The sequence below is a fragment of the Guillardia theta genome (assembly GCF_000315625.1).
Source record: "Guillardia theta CCMP2712 unplaced genomic scaffold GUITHscaffold_206, whole genome shotgun sequence".
In the NCBI taxonomy this organism is placed as follows: domain Eukaryota; class Cryptophyceae; order Pyrenomonadales; family Geminigeraceae; genus Guillardia; species Guillardia theta.
The window spans coordinates 1-25784 of record NW_005434470.1 but is presented as its reverse complement, the minus strand read 5'-3'; the positions used below and the strand labels follow the sequence as shown (position 1 = coordinate 25784).

The following is a 25784-nucleotide window of genomic DNA, read 5'->3' as shown; positions in this document are numbered from 1 at the left end:
TTCTCCCTCTCCCTCCTCTTTCCCGCTCTCTCCCCCTTCCCCTTCACCCTCTTCCCCCCCCTTTCCTTGATCATCTTCTCTCTTTCCTTCTCTCTCTCTCCCCTCCTCTCCCATCTATCAACTTCCGCTCCTACTACTCTCGTGGGAGTGAGCCACGTCCATCTTAACTGCCAGCAGACCTCAGCTCGCAACGAGGCTCCGAGGGGGCCAGGTAAGGAAATCAGCTGCTACCTCCCTCACCCTCCTCTCAGCTGCTACCTCCCTTATCCTCCTCTCAGCTGCTACCTCCCTTGTCCTCCTCTCAGCTGCTACCTCCCTTGTCCTCCTCTCAGCTGCTACCTTCCTCACCCTCCTCTCAGCTGCTACCTCCCTTACCCTCCTCTCAGGCTTACATGTCGACTTTAAGTCCCCAGTCTCCCTGCAACCTCCGCGTCCTCCACTATGAATATGTACCCGATGTGAGTAGCGATTACTCAGAACTCCCCCTCTCTCTCACTCGCTTCCTTCTCTACTCCCTCTCCTTTTCTCCTTCTTCTCCTTCTTCTCGTCCACCTCGTTCACCCTTGTCTCCCCTGTGTCTTTCCCTTCCTCTTTTCCTCCCGCTTCTCCTCCCGCGTCTTCACCTTGAATTTCTTCCCTTCCCCCTCCCTCTCGTCCACACTCGTTGTTTTCCTCCTCTTCTCTCCTCGTGCCTGCTGAGTTTCATCCAGATCCTAGAGCTGAGGGGACCGCATCGAGCTGGTCATATTGCTGCTGCCAAGAAATTGGAAGATGACGGTGAAACATGAATCTCCTTTCGCACGAGCCCATGTCCTCCCTCCTTGTCCACTTTTCTCTTCATCTCGCAGTTGTCAAATCCTCCTCCCTGTGCTCTTTTAGCTTCTCCTTTCCTTCTCCCCTTCCTTCTTCTTGCTCCGTTACATCTTCTGTCTCTTCCTGCTTCTTCACCCTCCTCCTACCATCCCTTCCCGTTCCTCCTTGCTCCTTGCATCTCTCTGCTCCCCCCCCCTCCTCTTTTCTTCCAGCTCACTCGGTTCTCCCTTCTCTTGTTGTATCTTCTCATGTTCATCAAATCAGGAAAACTTGTTCTTGCTGGTGCCATGGCCAACCCGGTATGAGATTTATCGCCTTTTTCATGTTTGTCCTGTTCTGTCATGTTATTTCTTGCCTTGCCTTGTCTTGCCTTGCCTTGCCTTGCCTTGCCTTGCCTTGCCTTGTCTTGTCTTTTCTTGCCTTGCCTTGCCTTGCCTTGTCTTGCCTTGTCTTGCCTTGCCTTGTCTTGTCTTGTCTTGTCTTGCCTTGCCTTGCCTTTCCTTGTCTTGTCTTGTCTTGTCTTGTCCTGTCTTGTCTTGTCTTGTCTTGTCTTGTCATCGTCGTTTCGTCATCATCTTCCCTACCGTTCACTCCCCGACCCTCTGCTCCCATCCTGTCTCCTTCTTCCTCCTCTTCATCCCCTCTCCTCACTCTCTCACTCCTCTCTCTTCTTTCTCTCTCTGACGACACGAGTAGGTAGATAGCGCTATGTTCATCTTCAAGGACGTCACCGACTCGGAGATCAAACAGTTTGTGGAGGATGACCCTTGTACGCTCCAGCTCCTCCAGCTCCTCCAGCTCCTCCCCTGCTGATTTCCGTTGCAGATTTTGTCAACGGGCTTGTCAAGAGCTGGCGTGTGAGAGAATGGACGGCAGTTGTAGGGACAGGAAAGGTCTGAGAGAAGCAGACTACAACTTCATTGTGAGCAAAAACAAGACAAGATGTTGAAAATCTTAAATCTCTCAATCATGGCTGAGATGACGAATGATACTACAGAACGACTAAGATACAGAGAACGTTGTTGTAATCGTTGTTTTCATTGATCACGATGACGACGATCATGATGATGATCATGGTGAAGCAGAATTTGCAAGGACGACGAAAGACGTCCAACATCATCATTTTGTGATTAGAAGCCTGTTGTATACCTTGGGCCAGTCGTCTGCATTGTCTGAAAACCTGGAGGTAGAGCATGTGAATATGTCCCAAGCCATCTTCTGAAGTTCTTTCCCTCTTCCTCTACCTGCTCACTGTTGTATCGCTTCCTCAACAACATCTTCTGAGCTACATCCAGAAAATTTCTTTTATACGCATTCCTCTCCTTCTCCTCTCCTCAGCCTCTTGCTCGGCATGTCCCCTTTTCATTGCTACCCCGCTGCTTATTCTCAAGCTCCTCATCATCATCCTACTTTGCTACTTTGCTCTTTAGTTGCCTTCTTCGGTCCTCCTCCTCCTCCTCCTCCTCCTCCTCCTCCTACCCCTGACCGCCTTTACCCCCTTCTCCTCCTCTTACCGTTAAGAGGACGGAGCTCGTACGTCGCGTCCTCTACAACTCCAACCTTGGAGCCGTTCTCGCCCTGCCACAGTCTCTCAGGGAGGAAGAGAGGAGGAAGGGGGAGGAGGAGGAAAGCAGGTAGGGGAGCTGATGGAAGGCCAAGTGAGAAGGCTGCATGAGTAGTAGCGGATAGCGACAAGGGAAATGAGATCACCAGGAGGCCAAGCCATCCAATCACTGTCTTGTCTCCTCTGTTGGTGCGATCAAACACTTGCACGTAGAAGCTCAACAGCAAGCATAGGAGAGAGGAGGAGGAGGAGGAGGAGGAGCAACAGCAGCAGTAGCAGCAAGATCAGGGAGGAGAAGGGAGGAGAAGGGAGAAGAAGGGAGGAGAAGGGAGGAGAAGGAGCAGCAGCAGCAGCAGGACAATGAGGAGGAGGATAAGCAGCAGCAGGAGGAGCAGGAGAAAAAGAAGGAGAAGGAAAAGGAGAAGGAGGAGCCGATTCAGCACGAGCAAGCAGCAACACGCTACCCATGGCTCCCTTGCACGAAGATTGTCATCTCACGAATCTTCACAGCAAGTCAGGTTGCGTCTTGACACGTCAGTGCCGCGAGGGCGACTAACGAAACAACTACAAAAGTCGCCTCACATTCTTGAAAAGCGCCTCATTTCCAACTTCGCTCAGCTCTATCGTGCGAAGCTTCCCGTCTCCTTCCTCCTCCAGATCCAGTAGAGCAGAGGGCTCAGCAGTCTCGGCCTTGGGAAGCGAAGGATATGAGCGAGGAAGCGAAGATAGAGAGGGTGGACGGAGAGAAGAAGGGGGAGGAGGAGAGGACAGGAGAGGACAGGAGAGGACAGGAGAGGACAGGAGAGGAGAGGGCAGGAGAGGAGAGGACAGGACAGGACAGGGGAGGACAGGGGAGGACAGGGAAGGACAGGAGGGGAGGGGAGGGGAGGGGAGGGGAGGACAGGACAGGACAGGACAGGACAGGACAGGACAGGACAGGACAGGACAGGACAGGACAGGACAGGGCAGGACAGGACAGGACAGGACAGGACAGGATGAAACAGGTGAGAGGAGCAGGAGTGGGAGGAGCAGGGGAGTCTGAGGATGGCAGGAGGCATTCGGGGGGCAGCAGCTGCAGCAAGACTTCACCTCGTCGAAGTCAGCCATGGATCTATCAGCAAACATCTTGATGACCTTGGGGCTGTTCGTTCCCATGCTGATGATGCCGATGCTCTTGATTGACACCAGTTGCTGTTGGTCTGAGTGTTAGCTAGACTGATGCTGTTGCTCCTCCTTCTCCTCCTCCTGCCCTTCCCACCTTGCCTCCGCCCCCCCCTCCTCTTCCTCCTCCTTTCCCTCCCCTGTCCCCTTCGACCGCTGCTACCGCTCCTGCTCCTGCTCCGGCGATCGGTGTACCTTGAAGGAGATGCAAAGAAGCACTTGGTCGTCATCGGAGGACTCGAGGTACATCGACGGGTCCTCCCTCTCACAGAACGGCCGCAGGAGTTCTTGTGCTCCGTGGTCTAGACCAACTTCAGATCCTTCTTCTTCGTTGCGTCCCCTCACTCTCTCTCCTCCTCTTCCCTCTCCCTACCTGTCCTCCCTCTCCCTCCTCTTCCTTGCTCTCGCTCTCGGTCTTGTTCTTTCCTCCTCCTCCTCCTCCTCCTCCTGATACTACTACTACTACTACTACTACTACTACTCGTCCTACCCCTAGTCCTCTTCCTCCTCTCCTCCTCTTCCACTCACTTGATTCGGTGTTGAAGCTTGCGGTCTTGTCCATGCATACCGCATCGTGCAGCCATGTCAGCGAAGCCTCGCCGACTTTGCCGCATGCGCAAGAGCGCTCATGTCCTCCTCGAAGACGCAGGATGCTGCTGCTCCTGCTGCAGCTGCTCCTGCTAGATGGCTTCATCTGCAGGCTCGACGCACCAAGGCATGCTCCGGAGTTAAGGAGGAGGAGGAGGAGGAGGAGGGAGGCGAGGAGGAAGAAGGAAGGAGCCTTGAGAGGCGTTCGGGGGACCAGACTTTGCATTATTCTTTGCATCGGATCTACATTAATCTGCTCACAAGTTCTGGGATGGCAGAAGAAGTCAGACTATCAAGGCTACAAACACCTTCCTCTCCTCCCCCTCCTCCTTTCCTTCTCCTCCCTGTCCTCCCCCTCCCCCTCCCCCTCCCCCTCCTCATGCTTCTGCCCTTGCCCCTCCTCTCGCGTTCAACCCGCTAACTACGCCCTCAACTGAGCTCCGTGCCACCCTCCCTCCTCTTCCTTCCCATCCATCTATCCTCCTCCTCCTTGTTCTCCTCTTCCTGCCGCCCCGTCTCCTCCCCCATCCACCACCACCACCAAACCGTTCATTCTTGTTCCCTTCTCCTCTCCTCCCCCTCCTCCTCCTCCTCCTCTTCCTCCTCCTCCTCCTCCTCCTCTCTTCTTCCCTCCGGGAACAGTCCGCCTTGCCCTCCTCTTCCTCTTTCCTCGTCCTCTTCCTCGTTCCCGCATTTTGCTCTGCACCTGTAGGATGCGCCTGCTCAAAAAAGGTCCCTAAGAAAAAGAAGAAAGCGTAGGGGAGGGGGGGGGAGGTGAAACGGGACGGAGGGGGCTGAAGGATGGTGAGTAAGGCAGAGAGGAGGTAGAGAGGAGAAGAGAGGGAGGGGAGAGAAGGGAGAGGGGAGGGGGGGGGGGGTAGGAGGAGATGAGGGAGGAGAGGAGGGAGGAGAGGAGGGAGGAGAGGAGGGAGGGATGGGTAAGAAGGTGAAAGGAAAGCTGGATGATGATAGAATCGTAGCCGGAGACGTCAAGAACAGCAAGAGAACTTTTGGGCAAGAGGAGGGAAAGAAGGAGAAAGAGTGGGGAGGATGTGGAACAGGAGGAGGAGCTGCGACTAAGGCAAGGGGCGGCAAGACTCGCGCGTCTTCCTGCTGTGAGTTCAGCTGTGAGTTCAGCTGTGAGTTCAGCTATGAGTTCATTTATTCGCAATCTTTGTCACAGACTTAATGTCTCTCGACGTCTTCACCTGCAAAACAAACATCATCTTCCTACCAACAAGCTCCTCCTCTCCTTCACTTTCCTTCATGATCCTGCTCAGAAGGGCATCTTGTCCTCCAGCGTCCTTGAACAGCGCATAAGAACGAGCAGCACATGTCAACTCTTGCTCCTCCTACCTTCTTCCTCGTGGTGTTGTCATATTGGTCCAGCCCCACAATGAACTGCAGGCAGGTAAGAAGCAAACAACAAACACGCTACATGTACTTGCTGCCAGTTCAGAGAGTCCAAGTTCGAAGGCTCAACCTGCAAAACCAATCACCTCCTCCTCTTCCCACGACCTCCCGCCATGGCAGACATCCAAAGTCTTCCGTCGCTGCAGCAGCTTCTCCTGTTCCTCGGGAATCTTTGTGGGCAGGTTAGGAAGGAGGGGATGGAGGTCGGACGTACCTCTACCCCGTTCTGCGTCCCTGCTTGCAGGATCTCCAGGATCTGAAACAGCCATGTCACATCATGCCGAGCAAACTAGCAAGAACCTCTTTGGAAGACTCGTCGACTTGCAGGATGTCTCCCAACGACATCTTGTCTCTCAACTGCAAGGTTTGGCAGCAAGTGAGGACACTTGTCAACACTTGTCGACACTTGTCGACACTTGTCGAGCTGTTCCTCACCGTCGACATGATGTACTTGGCTCTCTTCAGCAGAGTGTTGTCGTCGACTAGTCAAAGTCAACATACAGCAAGAGGAGAACGCAATTTCAGCACCGTAGACTTCTGTTTTGTTGTCCTCCCACACCCTCCTGCTACAATCAGCGGCGATAAAGGGAGAGGACGATGTTGCCTTCGGGCTGGTGCCTCAGTTGCTTTGCCGTTCCCTGCGCATTTGAGATCAAGAGAGTGGCAGGAGGCAAGGACAGGACAGAACAAGACCGAGAGTCGAAGGGGGGAAGATGGGGGAGGAGAGGAGAGGAGAGGAGGAGCAGAGCAGAGCAGAGCAGAGCAGAGTGAACAGGATAACATTATCCTGTAACGAAACAGCATGTCAAGGACATTTTACCTATGTGTTCAAACCCTGGTATGACTGGAAGTGCCGCAGCTGGGAAGCAAGTCAGGGTAAGGAGGAGGGAGACAGAAGGGAGGAGGAAGAAGCAGACAGGGAGCAGACAGGGAGCAGGCAGGGAGCAGGGAGCAGAGAGAACCTGGTTTCAGTTCTTGTCTGTCGCCATCCTTTGCTGCCTTCCCTCCCTCTCCTCGCGAGTTTCGATCTTCGACCTCCTCATTCTTGATCGCCTGCTGCTGGACATCTCCCGTTTCCTTCTCCTTCTTCCCTCCCTTCTCCCTCTCCCTCGTCCTGCTGCCAACGCTCGCCTTTTCCACCTTCACGACAGTCTGCGAACCTCGCTCAGCTCAACTTCACCTGCCTCCCAGCTCTTGTCAACCTGATGCCCTCCAACGATCAACGTGTCGGCAAGGCTTGACAGCTCTGCGGCCGCTCCTCCAGAGCCTGCCGAGCTCGCTGGGCCCTCCTCCTTCCCTGTCGGCTGCTCTTCCTCGAGGACGAGGATGCCACTGGCCTCCAGCTTCTGCGCCTTGCGGATGAGGGAGGTGCTGAGTTTCTTGTCCTGCGCTCAGGAGTGACAAGTGAGAAAGGAGGAGAGGGAGAGGTGGAAGGAGTAGGAACGGCAGGGAGAGGTGGAAGCAGAAGGGGGTAGGAAGGGAAGGGAGGAGAGGACGGGGGGGGTAGTAAACTGCAGGGAAATGAAGGAGGAAGGAAGGGGGAGGAGGAGGAGGCACCTGCATCTCCTGCAAGCGGCTGATCTCCAGCTCTGACGCTTGTATCTTCATCATCAGCTCAGTCCGCTGCGAGAGCAGGTCAGCAAGCTCAAAGAACAGGGAGGTAGGAGTTGGGTATCGAGGAGGAGGAGGACGAGGAGGAGGACGACGAGGAGGACGAGGAGGTCGAGGAGGAGGAGGAGAGTAAGCTGGTCGAGGAGGAGGAGGACCTCGTTCTCTAGCTTGAGGATCTGCTTCTCCCTCTTCACCAGAAGGTCCTCATGCTTTCTCAGCCCTGTGGTGCAGTTAGCAGGGAGCCGATGACAAAGACAGGAGAAAGAGGAGGAGGAGGAGGAGGAGGAGGAGGAGGAGGAGGAGGAGGAGGAGGAGGAGGAGGAGGAGGAGGAGGAGGAGTAGGAGTAGGAGGAGGAGGAGGACGAAGGAAGTGGTAGTGGAGGAGAGGGGGGCACCGAGCTCGGACTTATTGTGGAGGTCCTTGTAGTGACTTACAGTTTCCTGGTAGAGGAGTCAGAGAGGATCAGGATTGAAGTACGGGGGTTGGGAAGCAAACAGGAAGGAAGGAGGGGGGGGTTGAGAAAAGAAGCAAACTGTAGGTAAAAGATGAAGCTGGGAACAGGGAGGAGGCAGGAGGAGATGGTAAAAAGGGAGATGTGAAGATGAAGAGGGAGGGGAGGGGGCGGATGGAGGACGGAGGGAGGACGGGAAGGAGGAAGTGAAACCTCCAAGTCCTTGTTGATCTGCTGCTGCTCGTGCAGGAGGGTAAACAGCTCTTCCCTCCCCTGACCTGAGGGGCCCAGGTCATCGACCTGCTCCCTCCCTGCCGCCCTACCCACCTGCCTCCATCCCGCTGTCTGTCCTCTGCCACCATGCCTGCGATCGTAAGGCACGTCTAGAGAGGAGGAGAGGGAAAGAAACCTGGAGGATGTTGACTAGCCTGATCTTCATCCACCTGGGCAGGAACGCAGGTGAGAGGAGGAGGGAGAGCGATCGCTGGCTCGGACCTTCTGCTGAGCATGTCGGCGATCATACCCTGCGCCTGCCTCTTGGAGATGGAGTTTGCTGTCCACAGGTACCAGCTGCGGAAGGGAAACTGCAACATGGACTTTGAAACGAGGATCCATTTTTCGAGGACGGCGATCTTCGTGCTGCACGTGAAGGTGGTCACAGAAGGAGCAGAGGCCGAGCAAAGGGCCACCTCCTGCTGAACCTTGCTCGCTCGAACCAACTATGCATCACGTCTCTGAGCGCCTCCCGTCAGCTTCTCCTCGTCCGTCAAGGCACAACACACCGCAGCAAGCGATCCAGGCAGAGCTTGAACCGCTTCTTCACTTCCGCGCGCTTCGACGCGAAGAAGAGCCAAACACGCATGTGGCTCGAGTACAGGCTCATAATCGCCTGGTGCTGAATGTGACGCTCGTTCCGCAGCCTTACAGGCAGGTGAGAAGCTGAGAAACGAAAAAGATAGCAGGGCACCTGACGTATTTGCCGGCATCCCATCGCTTGCATTCTTTGATGTATTCTTTCCAGCTGGTGACGAGCAGCTGTATCAGCACACCACCACTTGCTTCTTCGCGGCCTCACACCTCGAGAACGCCTCCCATCCTCTCTTCGAATTGTCCAGCCTTATCGCCCTCTGCAAGGCAGTCAACAAGTCCCATCCTCACTCCCCCAGCAACGAGTCCACCATGAACTTAGTTCGCTTCTTGCGACGAACCATCAGGTATGCTAGGGACAAGTCAGCCTGTTCCAACCTCCCGCCCACCCCCTCACCTCTCCACACTTTGACAGCTTTCTCGACTGCTATTTCCCCCATCCGCCCTGCATCCTCGTCAAGTCCCCGTCACCTCCTCTCCCTCCCCGTCGCTTCTTCAGCTTGTCTACCGCTCATCAGAGCGATCGAGTCCTCGTACATCCTCTGCAGCATGCTCAAAGACATGTCCACCCCACCAGCTCTCCCCCACCTGCTGCACCACAGACTCGATCACGTCTTCTCGCCATCCTACAGCAAGTCGTCATCTCCCGAGATGATAGGACAGTCAACCTTCTTGCATCGCTTGCTTCGAAACCTGTTCGCAAGGTCATCAGCAGGAGTGGAGGAGGCAGAGATCTCGTTGCTCTGACCTCACTGTGTATCTTCTCCAGCCTTGAGTTGTTCTTCGACGCCACCTTCGAGAGTTCCTACTTCTCTTCACCAGCATGCATCGCCAACTTCGCCTTCATACCTGCACTATCCTCATAGCTTTCCGCCAGTCTTGGAATACTGTGAGGGAAGAAGTCAAACGCGGCGAGCACAGGAGAGCATCACTGTTATAGACGAGCCTCCGCTCGTACTTGACGATCATGAAGAAGGCCTTCTGTCTTTGACTCGACCTGACGCCACGTCATCACCTCGACCTCTTCTCAGCTCCTTCACCTCAGAGGCATCCTCTCCAGCACGTAATCGAACAGTGCTCTGAAGATCTTCCTACCTGCGACAACAGTGTTCAGCCTTGCACCTGCCGGGGGAGGGGAGGAGAAGCACAGCTCTCGAGCTCTCTCTTCCGGATGATCTGATTGAGTTGAAACCGTATTGCTCTGCAAGACTTTCACTGACCGCGTCACCTTCTCATCAACTTCACCTTCTTGATTGTAAGAAACCATCGAAGAACTTCGCAAGCCCCGAACTTTGTCGCTCCTGAATGTTCAGTCAGGCCAAGAGCTTGCTTTGAGCTCAACGATGATGTTGTCACTTGATACATCTTCAACGCCAGTATTCCATTCAAGTACCTGCACATGTCTCAGTCATAGTACAACTGACATCCTCCACAGACCGTTTCCTCCTCAAGAATCCCTTCACGGTCTTGGCGATCTTAGTAGCAGCTTCATGTTCAGAAGCAGTGGCCTGTCGCATGACGTCATTGATACATTGACATCTCAATCCCAGTGCCTTTATGAAGATGTAGTCGAGGTCGATGAGCGAACCCTTGGAGCCAGCACGTCAGTGAGGGACGTAGGATGGCACCCTCGCAAGACCTGAATCTTCTCCAGCAGGTTCGTCAAAACCCGCGGGACTTGAGCGCGATGGCCGTCAGTCTCATAACCCTCGTGTCCCTTGTCCGACCATGTCCGGCTGAGACTCGTTCCCACCTGCTGCCTCTGTCAGCAAGTCCTCCCTCACATCCTGCCCCACCTCTGCTCCGCCCTCCTCCGCGTGTGACCTCCTGTGCTGCATGCTCGAGCCCTGCGGGGTGCTGGTGCTCGCGCGAGACAGAGGGTCGACAGCACTCTGAGCGTGCATGGTCAACTACAGGCGAGGGTGATGGGAACAGAAGGGGAGGATGAAGGGAACAGAGAAGGGGGAGGGGGGGTTGATGAGCAGAACCTTGTCGATGGGTGTTGAAATCATTCGCTCGATCATGTCGGAGCGAGCATCGACAGCCTGCGGCATGTCAAGCGTTCAAACAAACAAGAACACGTGTACTTGAAGCCGGCTTGCTATCATGTCAAGCTTGGCATGAAGTGTATTCACCTGCACGACCATGAGTGTTCGAGCAGTAACATGAAAATGGTTCTACCTTATCGTCTGTTGTCTTGGGCCGCTTGCTGATCTTTCGCTGATCAGACTGGTGCAGGGACTCTGATTCCCACAAGTGAGTTGATGCGGGTCGCGAATGACTGGCTGCGACGACTTGACTTTGACTAAAACGCGTCAACATGGCGACTCAGCAACAGAAGCTCTTCGTACCTGGTTGACAGCTGGGACGAATGTAGCCGGGGCAAGCCCTCCCGCCCTTGGCACGTTCATGGCCGGCAGAGGACGGGAGGCTGGAACGGAAGGAAGGCTCAGCTGTCTGAGTTGTTGACCGCACGGGAAGTATTGACCCCTGAGATGAAGAACGTCAGAGGTTGGAGGAGAAAACAACGTTGTCTGTTCCTGCATCGGATGCACTGAGATGCGAGGGCGGGAGTGCAGCGGAGAAGCTGGGATGACCTGCATGGCTGGTTCAGAACGAGAAGCATGAGTGTTTGTACAACAACATCTTGGGACACTTTGGAAGCCCAGGTTTGCGACTGCAGATGATGGTTAGAGTGCTGGTCACCCAGCGCAAGAGTCCTTACCAAGCTCTTCTTTCTCTCTGCTATCGCACCAATGGCTCTCCGTACGAGAACTACCTCCTCTACGCTTTTTGTTCTTGGCTGGTGAGGAAAGGAGATGTCAGAATCAGAGCGACAACTGCATCATGTTTGCTCTCTCAAAAGCCGCACCTGTCCGAGTTTCTCATCCCTTGCAGGGTTTAACCCGTGCCGTTTTGACATTCTCAAACCGTCTTCGTTTGTAGCCTCATGGCTCAATTCCGTTCCTGCAAACTTCTGACTTTCACCAAGCGAATAAACTTGTCGCCAAGGGCCGCATTTGCTCTAGAAAATGTACATGAAGCATAGCATGTCTGATCTCGATGCTGTTTACAACCGATGCCCTTGTCTCGATACGTCACCGATGAGGTTTCATGTTTGAGCATTCCTACTTCCAGCTGCACAGAAAGAAAGCATCTAGGACGTCTGCTTCTTGTACTCATACCAACACCTGAATCTACCTCATCCCCTCTGACAGGATATCACAAACTAGCGATGACCCGATGTTTCTGTACATCCCATGGTTTCTATCTCTCCCCATCTGGCCGAGTCTTCGCCTCTCTTCCTTGCTTTCTCCTTCTCTTCACTAGAGTTTCAAAACCTTGTTGAAAAACTTCTTCCCTCCTTAAAAACTTCACCTTCATCATTCCTCATGATCGTCGCGTCCAAGTCTTTCATGTCTTTCCCTCTTAAAATCGCCTCGGTTAACTTAGTAACTTCACTCAGAGACTTTCTTCAACGTCCCCTCTCAGTGGTTACTGGCAGTCATCAGGTCTGTCTGCTGCTGTTCTGCCCTAGCACCCATCATGATCACTTTGTCCTTTCTCCTTGCCCGTCCGGCATCATCGCTCTCAGTTCATCGTTCACTCCCTGCTAGTGCCATGTTCCCAGCCTGGAGTCAACGGCAGCACAAGTAGGTTCTTTCTTTTCAGTAACTTGGCAAGGCTATCCGATCAATTATTCCGCCGCGGCCGGGGTCGGACGGGGGACGGTCACCGTCACCCCGCCGGGCCGAGTCCGGACTGCCCCCGAATGGGCTCGGAGCCTCCGAGCCCGGGGCCGGGCCGGTACCGACGAGTGAGCCGTAAGAGTCAGTGGGCCCTTGACGCGGGGGGGGACTCCGGGAGTTGCGCAAAGTATGTCGGCGGCTCGGACTCCCCGGATCTCTTTACTCCAAGCGATCAGATGATGATTCATGATTGCCCACGGTCTCCGCCGAAGTTGCCGAGTCGGTCACCGTCGTCAAACAGTGAGTTTCGACTCACGAGCCAGCGCCCCGGCCCGGGCGGCCCGAGTCGGCACTCAGTGACTCAGTGATCGGACTGTAAACTTACTGCGGCGGCCATACGGTAGTACTGGGGGGGTGGGGGGGGCTCCGGCCCGCGGGGCCGGCGACCCAACTTAACCTTGAGTAAAGGACTTATTACCCAGGAGCCCGGCGGCCACTCCGACACTGCCGTGCCCGTATCATAGCCTACTATGCCCCGGCCCCGGCGTCACCCCCCGGCCCGGCCCCGGTAGTCACCGTCACCCCCGCCGGGGAGCCTGCCCGCAAGCCTGACCGTGTTAAAAAGAAAAACTCTGGCAGTCAGCCGCAGACAAAAGGTTAAACCCTCCTTGGAGTCACGTTACCAGGTTGTCAGCAGTCCGTGACCTGGCATGCCACTTGGGTCACGTTTACCTCCTTCCGTCCGAGGCACCTTGAGGATGGTCGCTACCCGTACTTTTGACTGATTTCCGGGGGGTTCAAGTACCCCTCCTCCCCAATTTCTCAATTTACTTCTTGGATTTCCTCCGATACCCCCTACACTACTCCCCTGCTTACCTTGTCGTCTCCTTACTCTCTCCCCCTCTTCTGCGCCCATCCCCTCTCCCTGGTTTCCTCCAACTGCTCTAGCATTCCGCACACACTCTCTCACACACACTCCCTCTCTGCATCTTGATCTCGTGAAGCATCTGTTCTCAGCTCGTTCTTAGCGTATTGTTCTCCCCGCAAACACCTGCAACACACATTCCTGATATTTGTTGGCAAACGAAGGGCCTGAACACGAACATTGCCTGCCTGACTGGACTTGGTGATACGCATATCCTCTTTGATATCCTTGAAGATGTCAAGAAATAGCATATCTGTGGAAGATGCTATACACATGATGACATCTACGCCGGAAACGTTCTCTTCGGTTGTCTCGTGGGGTACAGGCCATATTTCCAGCCAATCCATGGATCCATGGAACTACTCGCTGCTTCTCGCATATAACGAAGTTGATGTCAACGATCGGGAGCTGGAGACTACCCTGGAAGAGGATACCTTCAGACCATCCACGTTGTCTCCTCAAGGAATCGAGGATGAACCTGGGCCAAGTTCGTTCCAGCCCCAAATATTGCAACCAGGGACGGGAACCCCACAGCATTGGAGCAAGGAAGAACATGAACGGTTCTTGTCAGCGCTGGAAATATGCAGGCCAAAAGGCATGGGCGAACAACCCGGAATTCCTCGCGAAGGAGCAGGGAGTGTTGGGTTAGGGAGGGGAGTAGCGAAAGAGATGGCAAAACTCATCGGAACGAGGACGGCGTCTCAAGTGCGATCGCACGCGCAGAAGTACTTCTTGAAGCATCGAGCTGATTCTTGATGCATGAGACTCCTTCATCGTTTATTACTTCTTTTCGTCACAAAACACAGTAACCCAGTGCTATGAATGTCTGGGGGCCGATGAAAGGTCCTTTGAGGGAGGATACGCTCTATTGTTCTCTTCTAGACGAGACTGACTGCGTAGTTTTGTAGTAACCTTGCCTCTAGACCAATTTCACTTGATAGTATTCAAATATGTTAATAGAGTCCTTTACTTCCCCCGACAAGACTTTTACGCCCTTGTGTACACCATTTTTCACTCAGCCTTTCATTACAACTGGCCCAACCATCATGTGGTTGAACATGCCAGTGAACTGTGTCTGGTTTCATTATCTTCTTCGATCAATCTCGTTGTTATGGACATTTTCTCATCGAGTTGTACTGGCTCTCATTTCTTGATCTCGATCCGATGGCCGCCTTATTTTGAGTCATGTCTCCATGCCCTCGTGACTTGGGCTGCAACATAATCTGCTTACGTCATGCTGCTGACATGCTGATGTCAGCTGTTACGACATAAACCCAACCACCCTACCCTGCAATGGCTGCAAGAAAGCGAAACCTCTTCATTTCACCGCCCTGAAGGGTTTTGGGCTAACCATCTAAAATCGCAACGCTTCAAAATATTTTTTTTCGGGAACAGCCTCCGTTCGCGTCTTCTTCTGCCACACCGCACTTTGCTCCTCTGCCCTCGCCACCCCCTCGCTCCTTCTCCCTTCCCCTCCTGCTGCTCCCTCTCATATTCTCTGCTTCAGCTCCTCCTTGTCTCCTGCTCTCTCATCTTCCATTGCTCAAACCTTATCCTTCAGTGGTATTCTTCGCATCTTGTCTTTACGAGTTTCGCAGTGGGTTCGACACTGCAGACATCAGCTGCGTTAACCAGAAAAATCGCTTCAATCGAGTCATCTCCTTTCAAAACTGAGAAATCTGATACCCCTTTCATCCCGTAGCTGAACAAAGATGACTGACTCTCTCGAAGACGCTATTGAAAACATTTTTATCAACAGCAGCCTGGGAGAACAAGGTTCTCACCTATCGAACAAAGCGGACGAAGCTTGGAACTATTCATTCCTGACTTCTTATCCTGAGCTGCCCACAAGCATGCAAGAGACATTCAAGTTGTCACTTTCACAAAAAGCGCAAAGTGCTGTACGACAGCAACGAGAATCGAGTCCTTCTGACACAAAGACAGCCGGGAAAACGGAAGCCGTTGCGAAAATTTCGCGATGGTCCAAGGAGGAGCACGAGAGATTTCTTGCTGCTCTGACAGAATGTTGCCCGGAGCGAACAGCAGGTGGTGCGAGGGCTGGACTGACCTCGGGCGGCCTTGGACGAGGAGTTGCCAAGATGATAGCCAAGAGAGTTGAGACGAGAAATGCCTCGCAAGTGCGATCGCATGCCCAGAAATATTTCATTAGAAACCTTTGCTGACAGTCAGGCTAGTCAGTCTACTGCAAATTCTCCGTGAGATTGCTGCTCGCGATTATCTGGGACCGAAGGCAAGCGCGTCGGGAGAAGGATGTATGCTTTGAAAGGACGGCAATTCCCGGGAATGCAACATGTAGTAGTTTTGTTCAGAATAATATGCATGGCCGGTCAAACACCTGTATCAACTCTCTAATCTATCCTGTATTGAGACGTACACATTCGTTACGATGTTTTATGCAAACTTGATATCTTGATATTGTGGCATTGCTGACCTCTGACTAAATTTCTGAACGCCTTTCACGAGTTTCACTGTCAATGAAATGTCAAAGTCAAGTGTGCAAGGAAGTCTCCTGACCTGATTTTCTGAGACTTGGAGGTTCGCCAATTCCTCTTCTCCCATGTTCGAGTCTGTCTGCTCAGATACATTCCATCAATCATGGACACGGCGCCATACACATTCGCCGATCATACCTTCCGTCGGCGACCCTGATCTGGGCGAACGTAGATGGAGCTGAAGGAAACATCAGGAACAAGAAAGCTAAAGATCCTTGTGAGACCGTCCGTTCAAGATCGACTGATCCAGGGAAGTAACGGCAGCCTGTCACGGTCATGAGCACACGTTTTCAGTACGTGCAAGGCCTCGAGGACCTCAGCGTCTTGGGGGGTCCTGTACTGCACGATGGCGAATCCACTGGAAAGGAAGATGAGAACAAGGAGGGCAAGAACGGCAAGAAGGCTGTCAACTCACCGTGAAACGTATGAGATCGATCCATCCATGTTGGTCATGGGCGCCTTAATGATCTTTCCAAACTCCACCTGCGGTGATGACAAGAGTGAGCCGCCCTCGGGTTGAGTTGCGATCCGAGGAAAGCTCACATGTCCAGCCTTGGCCATGTGATCTCTGACATCTTGCCATGGTGTGCCAAACTTGATGTTACCTATCAGACCAGCACATGTATCAGCGAGGCGGGACTTTGACCGATTCACCTACCAACATATACACGGCACCCAGGGGGACACTTGGGCCAGAACTACAATGATGTTAGGTGGAAACAGATCAGACAAGAAGCATCCTGTATGCTTACTTGAGGGTGTCCCATGGAGGGGGGGCGTCGCTGTCGGACCCTGAACATTCCTAAGGGTCAGTGAAAAACTTTTCGACAAGCTTGTCATCACGGGGCCCCGCCGTTGGTCGCCGCTCTTGCAGCAGCTTCAGCTTTCCTGAGAGACAGTGAGAGGGAACACTTGAGGTTCCAAGACCTTCACCTAGCTAGGGCAGCTGCTCGCTTGGCTTGGCTGGCAGCAATCTACAGTGTGGAACATGTTCAAAAGGACCGAGTGCAGACAGTCAAGCTTGAGACCTTGGCTGGATCGATACCAGAATCGGCTCTAACCAGGACTGATCTGCTCAAGGTTGCCGGTCAATCTTTGCAGCATCTAGTCGGTGTTTCAACCTCTTCATGAAGCTGCTGCCAGCCAGTTGTTCTATAGCCGCCTTTGCCTGTTCCTGAATCGAGAGTGAGCAATATTCCCAAACTACCCGACACCCGGATACCTCTGTCGCATATTCTGCCATAGCAAAACCCTTGCACCGATCCGAATTGGGGAATCTTTTGACAGAAAGGCTGGTGACCTGGAAGCATAATTTGTCAAAATCGGTTTAGGATTCACCGATATGACAAACCTCTCCAACTTTAGAGAGAAATTCTTTCAAAGCATCGTCCTTCAAGCCATCAGTGGACATCGATCACATGCACTCGCAAGTACCTGCACTGAGATAGGCAGGTTCCCCACATAGACCTTCGCAAAATTTTCAGGACCTTTCCACGTCAACATATGACTTGACTTACCTTCTTCGGGTTTGGAGGGACGGCAACGATCTGGCTGGCAGCAGCAGGAACCTTCGCCTCACATTCACAACCAACGCACACACAGCATCTCAAGATTTACCGCCTCGTCGTCGCCTCCACGGAGATGCATCGACCTGCAAAGTGCAGCATGTGGCTCTTTCACTGCCAGAGGGAGTCAATCAAGACAGAGGGAGCGCACACAGCGAGGAGAAGCAAGTCAAAGAGCGCTCCAGTAGACTCTGAAACTTCTCGGGCTCGGATACCTGCTATCGATGCGGGGAAGCAAACGGAGGAACCGATCACTGTCAGGTGATAAGTAAGCTCAATACTTGCTGTAGCGTGCTCCCGTCCTCACCATCAGCGTTGGCTGCCGATATGAGCAGAAGAAGAGATAAACATTGGATTGACATGTTCGCAGCCTCGTGCACCTGCGAGATCAGGTTTTGTCGGTTAATGCTTGCTTCGATCGAGGGAATGCTTGCTTCGATCGAGGGAGAACCCAAACTTGCACTCGAATGAGTTGTAAGGAAACGCATGCATCATTTACAGAGCAACAAGGACATACAAGCATGTTTCCGAACAAAATCTTGCACTGACATGGCACGACATGAAGTTTTCGGGGCAGAATCAAGGGTGTGAGACAGGCTCGATTTTCAGCCAACCGGCGCACGTCATAGGTCGCAACAGAACATCGGCGCGGGACAGCCCAGCAAGGGACAAAACTCTGATTCTTGATGCACGGTCTAGATCACAAGCATTGATAAACGAAGAAATAGACATCCAAGTTGTCGTCTACTGCACAGACCCTCGTCCAGCAAGGCTGGAGGAGGTACAAGGGTAGCATCTAGCAAGAGGGACTGTAAGGAGGAGGAGGAGAGAGACGAGGACTCAGGCTGGTGGCAGGAAGACGGAACAGGGGGGCCATAGGTGAGCCTGAGGATGAAGGGGGGAGGCAGGAGAGATCGAGGCCTGTGAAGCCTCTCCATCCCATGTCCCTCTCGACCCCCTCGCGCGTGCATGTCCGGCGGCTGCCTTTGGAGCTCTGGAGCTGCGGTCAAGCCGCTGATATCAGTCAACTTGGCACTGCCACTCAGTACTGCGGCAGGGCCCCGGCGTTCCGGGCGCCCGCGCCCGGGCCCGGCGGGGCTCCGGGACGGGACCGTCGGCGCCGGCAGCGGTTCGATGGTCGGCGACTCGGACTGCCACAGCGGCCTGCGGTCCAGGAGCTTCTGACTAAAACCGCGGCCCGGCCCGGGGGCCCGGGGCCACCGTCACGGTGCGTCGGCGGCGGTCACCGCCCGGCGGTCCGAGTCACCGGGGCCGGCACTGGTGACCGGCGGGGCCCCCCGTGGCGGGAGCGGCCGTGACGCCGGTACGGTCCGGCGGGGCCCGGGGGGGGCCGGTGACTCTGACCGCCCGGCCCCGCCCCGCCGGCCCCGGCGGCGCCGGGGCCGGCGGGGCGGTCTAACCTCCGCCGGGGCCCGGCCGGCCGCCGGCCGGCGGGACTCCGGGACTGGGAGTCACTGCCGGGGCCGCCGCCGGGGCCCGGCCCGTTGACCGTCGGGCCGTACCGTACTGGGCCCGGTGCCCGCATCCGAGTCATGAGAGTCATTCGCGTGGCAGTGGCACAGGGCCTCGCGCCCGCGGTGGGCCATCTTCCTTTACTCAAAGTTAAGTTAAAAATCAGTACGGAGGACAATCAGGCTGAGAGTCGCCGAGGCTTGACACTGCTGACACTCAGGTCACGGTCCGGCGCACAGGCCAAACGGCGAGAAGAGAAAAGATCGGACGGCGAGAACCAAACCCACTGAATCCTGCCGACTGCTGTCCCCCAAACTTAACTGATACCGTACCTCCACTTAACGGCGCGCAGGACAAGTCCCCGCGCGGCCATGCCAGCGATGTCGCGGTGGGCCGCCGCCGAAGGAATGAGACGCCGCATACCCGGCGGGATGCACCCGCGATGATGATGGCAGCCTGGGGTAGGACAGGCGGAGGCCTTGAGCTGACGAAAGGCCTGAGATCCTGGACCGGATGCATTTGCAAGTCAGATCACCTGGGACGTCTTGCGAGGCCGAGAGACCATCCAGCGCTGCCGTTTCCTTGTTCGCCGAGCGATCCGCCAGCCACCACAGAAAGCGCAACGCATCGTCCATCATTGTCAAAAACATGTCAGTGTCGGACATGATGATGATCTTCAGCCATCAGTGATGATCGCCGGGAACGGTCCGACTCACCGTACCAACTTCCGCGGTGATGACCGTGAACGGTACCGTAGTACCGTACTCCCGACGGTTCGGAAAGTGGCAGCCGCTTGGTGGCGTGACCGAGTCAGGTGCCGCGGCCGGCTGACTCACAGTGACTCGTGACTGAAGTTTGCAACTGAGGGGGTCACTGAGGGTATCATGAATGATTACAGTATGGGTGGGGTGGGGGTAGTCGCGGACTGATCCGGTTGACTCTCATCACTCGCGTCCCAAAACAGATAAACCAAGTAGGGGTCCAACACCCTAATGTAAGCCCATAGAGAGGGGGTGGGTACCACACCAAAAAAGGGTTTGAAGGTCCACTTTCAGCTTCTTTACTCAAAGTTAAGTTAAAGATCAGTACGAGGACAATCAGGAGAGTCATCAATCTTGTCTCTTGTTCCCCAAGTACCCACCCCTGTACCCACCCCTAGCGCCTACCCTGATTCCCCACCCCTCCTCCATGCCCTTGTGAGTCGCGTTCGACCCTGATCCCTCCCTCCCTTGTCCGTGGACTCCCCTCCCGCCTCCCTCCTCCCCCCCTCCCCCTCCCCCCCCCCTCCCACACACCTCTGTCTCCCTCCATCCCTCCCCCTCCCCCTCCCCTCCTTCTCTGCTCCTCCCCACACTGAGCCAACGTGCTTCTGCACGCTGCAAGACCCTTGCATGTGTCGTGACCCCCTACCCTCCCGATAAGATCCTCCATAACCCCCGTCAGGCTTGCCTTCTCTATTCGAGCGAGATCAATCGTTGCACGGTTCGTCTATCTCTGGCGTCTACGTCTCTGTAGCATTCACGGATCCTCCAGTGCAAGCAAGGCTTGTCTTCCAAGATGTCTCAAAGGCTCCCTCCCATCCCTGACGGTCAAGGCTGGAATTACTCCCTCCTCCTCTCCCCCCCTCCCCCTCATGACTCTCTTCCCTCCTCCCCTCCTCCCCTCCCCGTACCTGATGCTCTCACGCCCCAGCCCGTCCCCGTCGCCCCCCCTCCTGCCCTCGCCCCCCCTCCTGCCCCCGCCCCCCGCCCCCACAGAGCTCCCTCCGTCCACTGGACCAAGGACGAGCACCAGCGCTTCCTCCTCGCCCTCGACCAGGTCTGTCCGGGGCGACGAGACGGCAGCAGCTCCGAGACAGGCAGGCCTTCCGTGGGGCTGGGGCGAGGAGTGGCGAAGCGCATAGCCGCCATCATGCAGACCAAGACGGAGTCGCAGGTGCGGTCGCACGCCCAGAAGTACTTCATGAAGAAGCCCGACAAGGACCTCAGCGACTCCTCCCAGTCGCTCGACGACAGCGACTCGATGCCCCAGCTGCCTCCCAGCTCCCACCTCTCGGCCCAGCCCTCGTCTGAGACGACGTCAGACACGACAACATGGTCGGCGGGCGACGACCCGGGCTGATACTCTACCTGCCAGCTCGTCGGGTGCTCGAGGAGTAGCGTCAGGCTTCCTCGACTCCGAGCCAAGCGACCGTTTTGTGAGCGTGTCTGACTGCAGTAAAGCTCTGGTCTCCCCGCCTCTTGTCGCCTTGCTGCTTGCCTGCAGCAGCTTCCCGGGTCTGCGTCGGAAGCGCTGACTTGGGTCATGCACGAGCCTTGCCTGGCCCTGCTCGTGCTCCTTGTCACCGCAGCTGCTTGTCCGCCTGCAAGCTCGTCAGAACTGAGGGCGCCAGTCATCCTCGTACCCTCTCATGCCGTCACGGTGGCATCCTCGTCGCTGCTCCGCTGAGAGGTGGTCTGAGCTGCTACTCGGACTCAGACTGGCTCGAGCTCGTCGTCGCCCTGCCTCCACTGGGCTCGCCTAACAACATCAGCATGGAGACAGGGCACGACGAGCGGCTGCCTGGAGTCAGGTCATGCGGGGTTGATAAGTCTTGCTGTCGTGGCAGGTAAAGCTGTCGCTGTTCTCGGTCATTGCCACAGCCCTCTCTGTCGCTTGCGGTCAGCGCTTGATAGCTGCTGTGACTTCATCTCAAGCTGGGGAACTCAATCTCCTCCCTGCTGCTTTCTGTGGGGCTGTTCGACTTGGTGCTTGCTTGGGTCACGCCGATGTCTCTTGCAGCGATGACATCAACCAAGTTGTCTGCTGAAGGCGCTTGGACCTTTGCTCTCGCCTTCATGCCTGTGTCTTGCGACCCTCCTCTTGCCCACATCGGGTCTCGTTGGGCTGCCCTCTTGTTCCGAAGAGCTCATCTGCCTCCCTACTCTCCCGATCAGCGGCTGGTGGTCATGACTTGATTGGGTCCGTCACGATTCACAGTCGCTCACCTGCAACCATCGACCTACTCACTCGTTGAGGGATCCTCTCCTCTCCCTTACTCGAGCCCCGCGCACTCGTACAGGGCATGACGAGCGGCTGCCTGGAGTCAGGTCATTGAGCGGGATGGAGTTGGCGGGCTTGAGGAGCCGCCGGCAGCCCTTACGACAGTCTGATGGTGCAGGTCCGGCCAGGGGAGGAGGAGGAAGCAGGCTGGGCGACGGGTCAGTCTTGCTGTCGTGGCAGGTAGAGCTGTCGCTGTCCTCGGTCATTGCCACATGCCTTGCCGTGCATACGTTGCTTGCAGTCAGTGTTTGATCGTCAAGCAGGGGACCTCAATCTCCTCCCTGCTGCTTTCTGTGGGGCTGTTCGACTTGGTGCTTGCTTGGGTCACGCTGATGTCTCTTGCAGCGACGAGACGTGCGAGGCCAGTACCTGATCGTCGTGGAGTAGATATCAGGTCCATTTCCGTCTTGTGAAACTTTTCTTCTTTTTCCTTTTCCCTCCTACTGCCTGCCCGGATCTTTTGCTTTCCGGTCGTCTGCCTCTCTCAGCGCACTCTTGCACTGATCCCTCTTGTCTGCTGCTTCAAGACTTTCTTTCCGCACCTCTTGCTCTTGTTCCTTGCTCCTCTCAGCACGCCATCGCCCCCTACCCCCCCTCCTGTCCCTCACCCAATCGCATCCAAGTCCCTCGCCCCTGGTTTGCATCCTCGCCTACCCTGCCATCTTCCCACGCGGTCGACTGCAGGCTTCTCTCGTACTCGTCTCTCCTCTTCTCAGCGTCCCCCCCTCTTCCCCATGCTCCGCCTCCCATCGTCGATTGATTGGCTGGAAGAAGCATCGATTTCTGGTGGACCGGTGCGTAAGCCATGATTCTCAGGGGTAGGGTACGAGGTCGGGGTTGTTCACTACGCGCTTGGTGGCATGGCGCGCAGGCGAGTGGAGGGCTGGCGAGCAGAGGCGTCAGTGCATGAGGTGAGGAGGAGGGAAGAGAGCCATGCTGCGACAGTGATGGAGATAGAGGCAGAGACAGCGATGTAGTCACAGACAAGAAGGACACACAGACGCTGTCACACCAACAGGAGGAGCGACGGATGCGGGAATATGGGGAGGGGACGGCAGAGGAGTCGCAGACAGTGACAGGTGCAAGCCATGCCCATGGACCGGGAGAGAGATAGAGGCTAAGGCGTCAACAGAGACGGAGACTGTCAGGAACAGGAAAAAGAGGAACAAAGGCAGGCACAGAAACAAACACAAGGCAAAACAACCCGAGGGGTGGAAGAGAGATGGAGACTACAAGACAGACATCAGACGTGACACGAAGCGAGGAACACAGGGACAGCAACGGGGGTGGACTGGGCATCGGGGAACATGGGGACGGCTGCAGGGCTACCAAGGGGAAAGCAGCTTGGTGCAGATGACAACAACGTAAGGATGATGGTGATGAGGGAGAGGATGATGATGATGAGCAAGACGAGAGCTCGAAGGCCAGCAGAGGTCTATGTATTGACTCGGGCTGGCGTGAGGACAGGACTGGAGAGCTACCACAGTTGTAGAGATGAGGCCGTGGGAGTGACTTCGCATTTTGTTGGTGCGTTTGACGACGGCTTGCAGAGAGATTTATCGAATGCCAGGAGCAGCCTGAGAGAGGAAATGAGAGAGAAAGATAGTGAGGTCAGCGCCATGGTATCATCACCATCACGATCAGTCATCATGTTCGTCGTTTAGACCAGTAAGTCTGTTTTTCGAATTGACAGAAGACGCTTCAAAGGCCAAGGACAGGGACGGCAAGGAGCGATCGACGGGAGACCAGGTGGGAGGAACGACACTGAGACTTAGGTTATGCAGCAAGTTGGCTGAGAGACGCTGGAGAAGAGCGCAAGGGAAAGGGCGTGATTCTGAATGAGGCAAACTGAAGAGCAAAGGACGGGGAGGGAGGGAAGGGAGGAAGAGATCGAGTTGACGAGGAGGAGACTATGGTACATCCAATAGAGAGAGACATGACAGATGGCGATTGAGAAGAAGTGAAAAGAAGAGGACGAGGACGAGGACGAGGACGAGGACGAGGACGAGGACGAGGACGGGCGGGGCGGGCGGGCAGGGGAGGCGGGAGGAAGAGGGAGGGTGGGGTAGTGAGAGATTACTACCGACATAAAAGGTTTTAGGTAAAACAGTCAAATCAAAACTCCTTCTTTTCGAGTTTTACCACAGGAATACTTGCCTGGAAGGTTACCAGAGTATGTGAGGGGATGTGGGAGTTTCCCAAATTCATCCATGGAGGAAGCGAGCGCGAGTGAGAAAGGAGGGAAAGCAAGAAGGGAGGAGGGAAGCGAGGGAGAAGAGAAAGCAGAACGGGGTTGTTTGCTCGAATGTAAAGATGCACATACAGGTATGTGGCAGCCAAGACATGTCGTGACTATCTGTAAACGCATGCAAGCAGCTCTGGAATCTTGTTCTTTGAAATAGCATGACAACATCAAGCAGACACTAGAATCAAGCTGACTGCGCCTCTGCTTTCCTGGTAGCTTGCATGTAGAGCAACGGTATACATTTGTTGTCATCTACATCTGTCAAGATTTACGTCATAGCAAGAAACAACTTCGTACAAGTCGATTGTCCTCTTGGAGCTCAACCTTGTCTGGAAATTATTGCTGCAACCATGGTTCATCCCCTCTCCACTGCAAAGCCTCACGCCGCGTGCTCGTTTCATCGTCAGTGCGGAAACTCGTCAACGAGAGAGCAGCTCTTCTTCATGCTCTTCATCCTTCTGTTCATTCGCGGCCTTTTTTCTTTTTGTTGGGAATTGCGCGGTAACTTAGATGGAAGGTAACCTACGTCTCGCTCCCGGCACCCCAGCACCCCAGCCTCTGCCGCACGGTCCCCTCCACCTGCGCCGCTCGAGCAGCAGCGCCGATGACACATCCTTCCTCCCCCCGAGCAGCTGCTGGACAAGCAAACAACATCAGAGCAGAACCAACGCCTGACAGAGTCCCTCCCATCCCTGACGGTCAAGGCTGGAATTACTCCCTCCTCCTCTCCCCCCCTCCCCCTCATGACTCTCCTCCCTCCTCCCCTCCTCCCCTCCCCGTACCTGATGCTCTCACGCCCCAGCCCGTCCCCGTCGCCCCCCCTCCTGCCCCCGTCCCCCGCCCCCACAGAGCTCCCTCCGTCCACTGGACCAAGGACGAGCACCAGCGCTTCCTCCTCGCCCTCGACCAGGTCTGTCCGGGGCGACGAGACGGCAGCAGCTCCGAGACAGGCAGGCCTTCCGTGGGGCTGGGGCGAGGAGTGGCGAAGCGCATAGCCGCCATCATGCAGACCAAGACGGAGTCGCAGGTGCGGTCGCACGCCCAGAAGTACTTCATGAAGAAGCCCGACAAGGACCTCAGCGACTCCTCCCAGTCGCTCGACGACAGCGACTCGATGCCCCAGCTGCCTCCCAGCTCCCACCTCTCGGCCCAGCCCTCGTCTGAGACGACGTCAGACACGACAACATGGTCGGCGGGCGACGACCCGGGCTGATACTCTACCTGCCAGCTCGTCGGGTGCTCGAGGAGTAGCGTCAGGCTTCCTCGACTCCGAGCCAGTGTCTGACTGCAGTAAAGCTCTGGTCTCCCCGCCTCTTGTCGCCTTGCTGCTTGCCTGCAGCAGCTTCCCGGGTCTGCGTCGGAAGCGCTGACTTGGGTCATGCACGAGCCTTGCCTGGCCCTGCTCGTGCTCCTTGTCACTGCAGCTGCTTGTCCGCCTGCAAGCTCGTCAGAGCTGAGGGCGCCAGTCATTCCCGTACCCTCTCATGCGGTCACGGTGGCATCCTCGTCGCTGCTCTGCTGAGCCCCGCGCACTCGTCAGGTATCCCACGCTCGCGACTCCTGGGACGAGCTTGAGAGGTGGTCTGAGCTGCTGCTCGGGCTCAGACTGGCTCGAGCTCGTCGTCTCGTCCTCTCCATCTTTCTTCCACTGGGCATGGCGAGCTTGGGATGCCGCAGTCTGATGGTGCTGGCCAGGTGTTTTCCAGCCAGAGGGCGTCGGGTCAGTTTCAATCTTGTCAGTGGCAAATTCACGAGCTTCACCGGATGGTTTGTGACTGCCCACGAGAATGAGATTTGGGACATTGCTTTCACTGTAACATGTTGAGACTGTTCTCTTTCTTTTTCCAGATACACAACAACTCA

At 55.5% G+C, this 25784-nt stretch overlaps 6 protein-coding genes across 6 annotated transcripts; 2 read left to right on the top strand and 4 right to left on the bottom strand.

The window, feature by feature from the left end:
• Positions 1-1157: 1157 nt before the first annotated feature.
• Positions 1158-4740, bottom strand: GUITHDRAFT_81944 (hypothetical protein; the record flags this gene model as incomplete). The annotated part of the gene is made up of 3 exons (XM_005819773.1): positions 1158-1339; positions 3594-3694; positions 4673-4740. Coding segments are annotated over 3 exons (351 nt in total), but the record flags the coding sequence as incomplete, so codon positions are not given.
• A 543-nt stretch (positions 4741-5283) lies between these two features.
• GUITHDRAFT_120953 (hypothetical protein) lies at positions 5284-10791 on the bottom strand (the record flags this gene model as incomplete). Its single annotated transcript, XM_005819772.1, has 39 exons — positions 5284-5430; positions 5483-5527; positions 5571-5609; positions 5754-5795; positions 5840-5896; positions 5975-6021; positions 6068-6102; positions 6374-6398; positions 6502-6691; positions 6742-6924; positions 7097-7162; positions 7306-7370; positions 7546-7591; positions 7816-7880; positions 7930-7966; positions 8012-8045; positions 8098-8241; positions 8292-8336; positions 8385-8522; positions 8570-8623; positions 8680-8729; positions 8781-8821; positions 8867-8914; positions 8978-9011; positions 9058-9095; positions 9138-9162; positions 9218-9274; positions 9319-9356; positions 9402-9466; positions 9510-9564; positions 9618-9670; positions 9715-9770; positions 9826-9862; positions 9907-10058; positions 10109-10222; positions 10266-10361; positions 10458-10514; positions 10557-10604; positions 10651-10791. 39 exons carry the CDS (start codon positions 10789-10791, stop codon positions 5284-5286), a joined length of 2709 nt encoding a protein of 902 aa, XP_005819829.1.
• A 4778-nt stretch (positions 10792-15569) lies between these two features.
• On the bottom strand, positions 15570-17523 carry GUITHDRAFT_120952 (hypothetical protein; the record flags this gene model as incomplete). The annotated part of the gene is made up of 20 exons (XM_005819771.1): positions 15570-15572; positions 15619-15675; positions 15735-15774; positions 15821-15861; positions 15912-15954; positions 16012-16079; positions 16140-16201; positions 16255-16294; positions 16349-16388; positions 16440-16484; positions 16530-16570; positions 16625-16667; positions 16718-16770; positions 16819-16896; positions 16948-16986; positions 17031-17063; positions 17114-17164; positions 17214-17275; positions 17377-17415; positions 17469-17523. 20 exons carry the CDS (start codon positions 17521-17523, stop codon positions 15570-15572), a joined length of 933 nt encoding a protein of 310 aa, XP_005819828.1.
• A 2668-nt stretch (positions 17524-20191) lies between these two features.
• On the top strand, positions 20192-20755 carry GUITHDRAFT_120951 (hypothetical protein; the record flags this gene model as incomplete). The annotated part of the gene is made up of 1 exon (XM_005819770.1): positions 20192-20755. One exon carries the CDS (start codon positions 20192-20194, stop codon positions 20753-20755), a length of 564 nt encoding a protein of 187 aa, XP_005819827.1.
• A 651-nt stretch (positions 20756-21406) lies between these two features.
• GUITHDRAFT_156214 (hypothetical protein) lies at positions 21407-22096 on the top strand (the record flags this gene model as incomplete). The annotated part of the gene is made up of 1 exon (XM_005819769.1): positions 21407-22096. A coding segment is annotated over exon 1 (169 nt), but the record flags the coding sequence as incomplete, so codon positions are not given.
• Positions 22097-24427: 2331 nt separating this feature from the next.
• On the bottom strand, positions 24428-25732 carry GUITHDRAFT_148330 (hypothetical protein; the record flags this gene model as incomplete). Its single annotated transcript, XM_005819768.1, has 4 exons — positions 24428-24500; positions 24997-25081; positions 25143-25357; positions 25400-25732. Coding segments are annotated over 4 exons (706 nt in total), but the record flags the coding sequence as incomplete, so codon positions are not given.
• Positions 25733-25784: the final 52 nt, after the last annotated feature.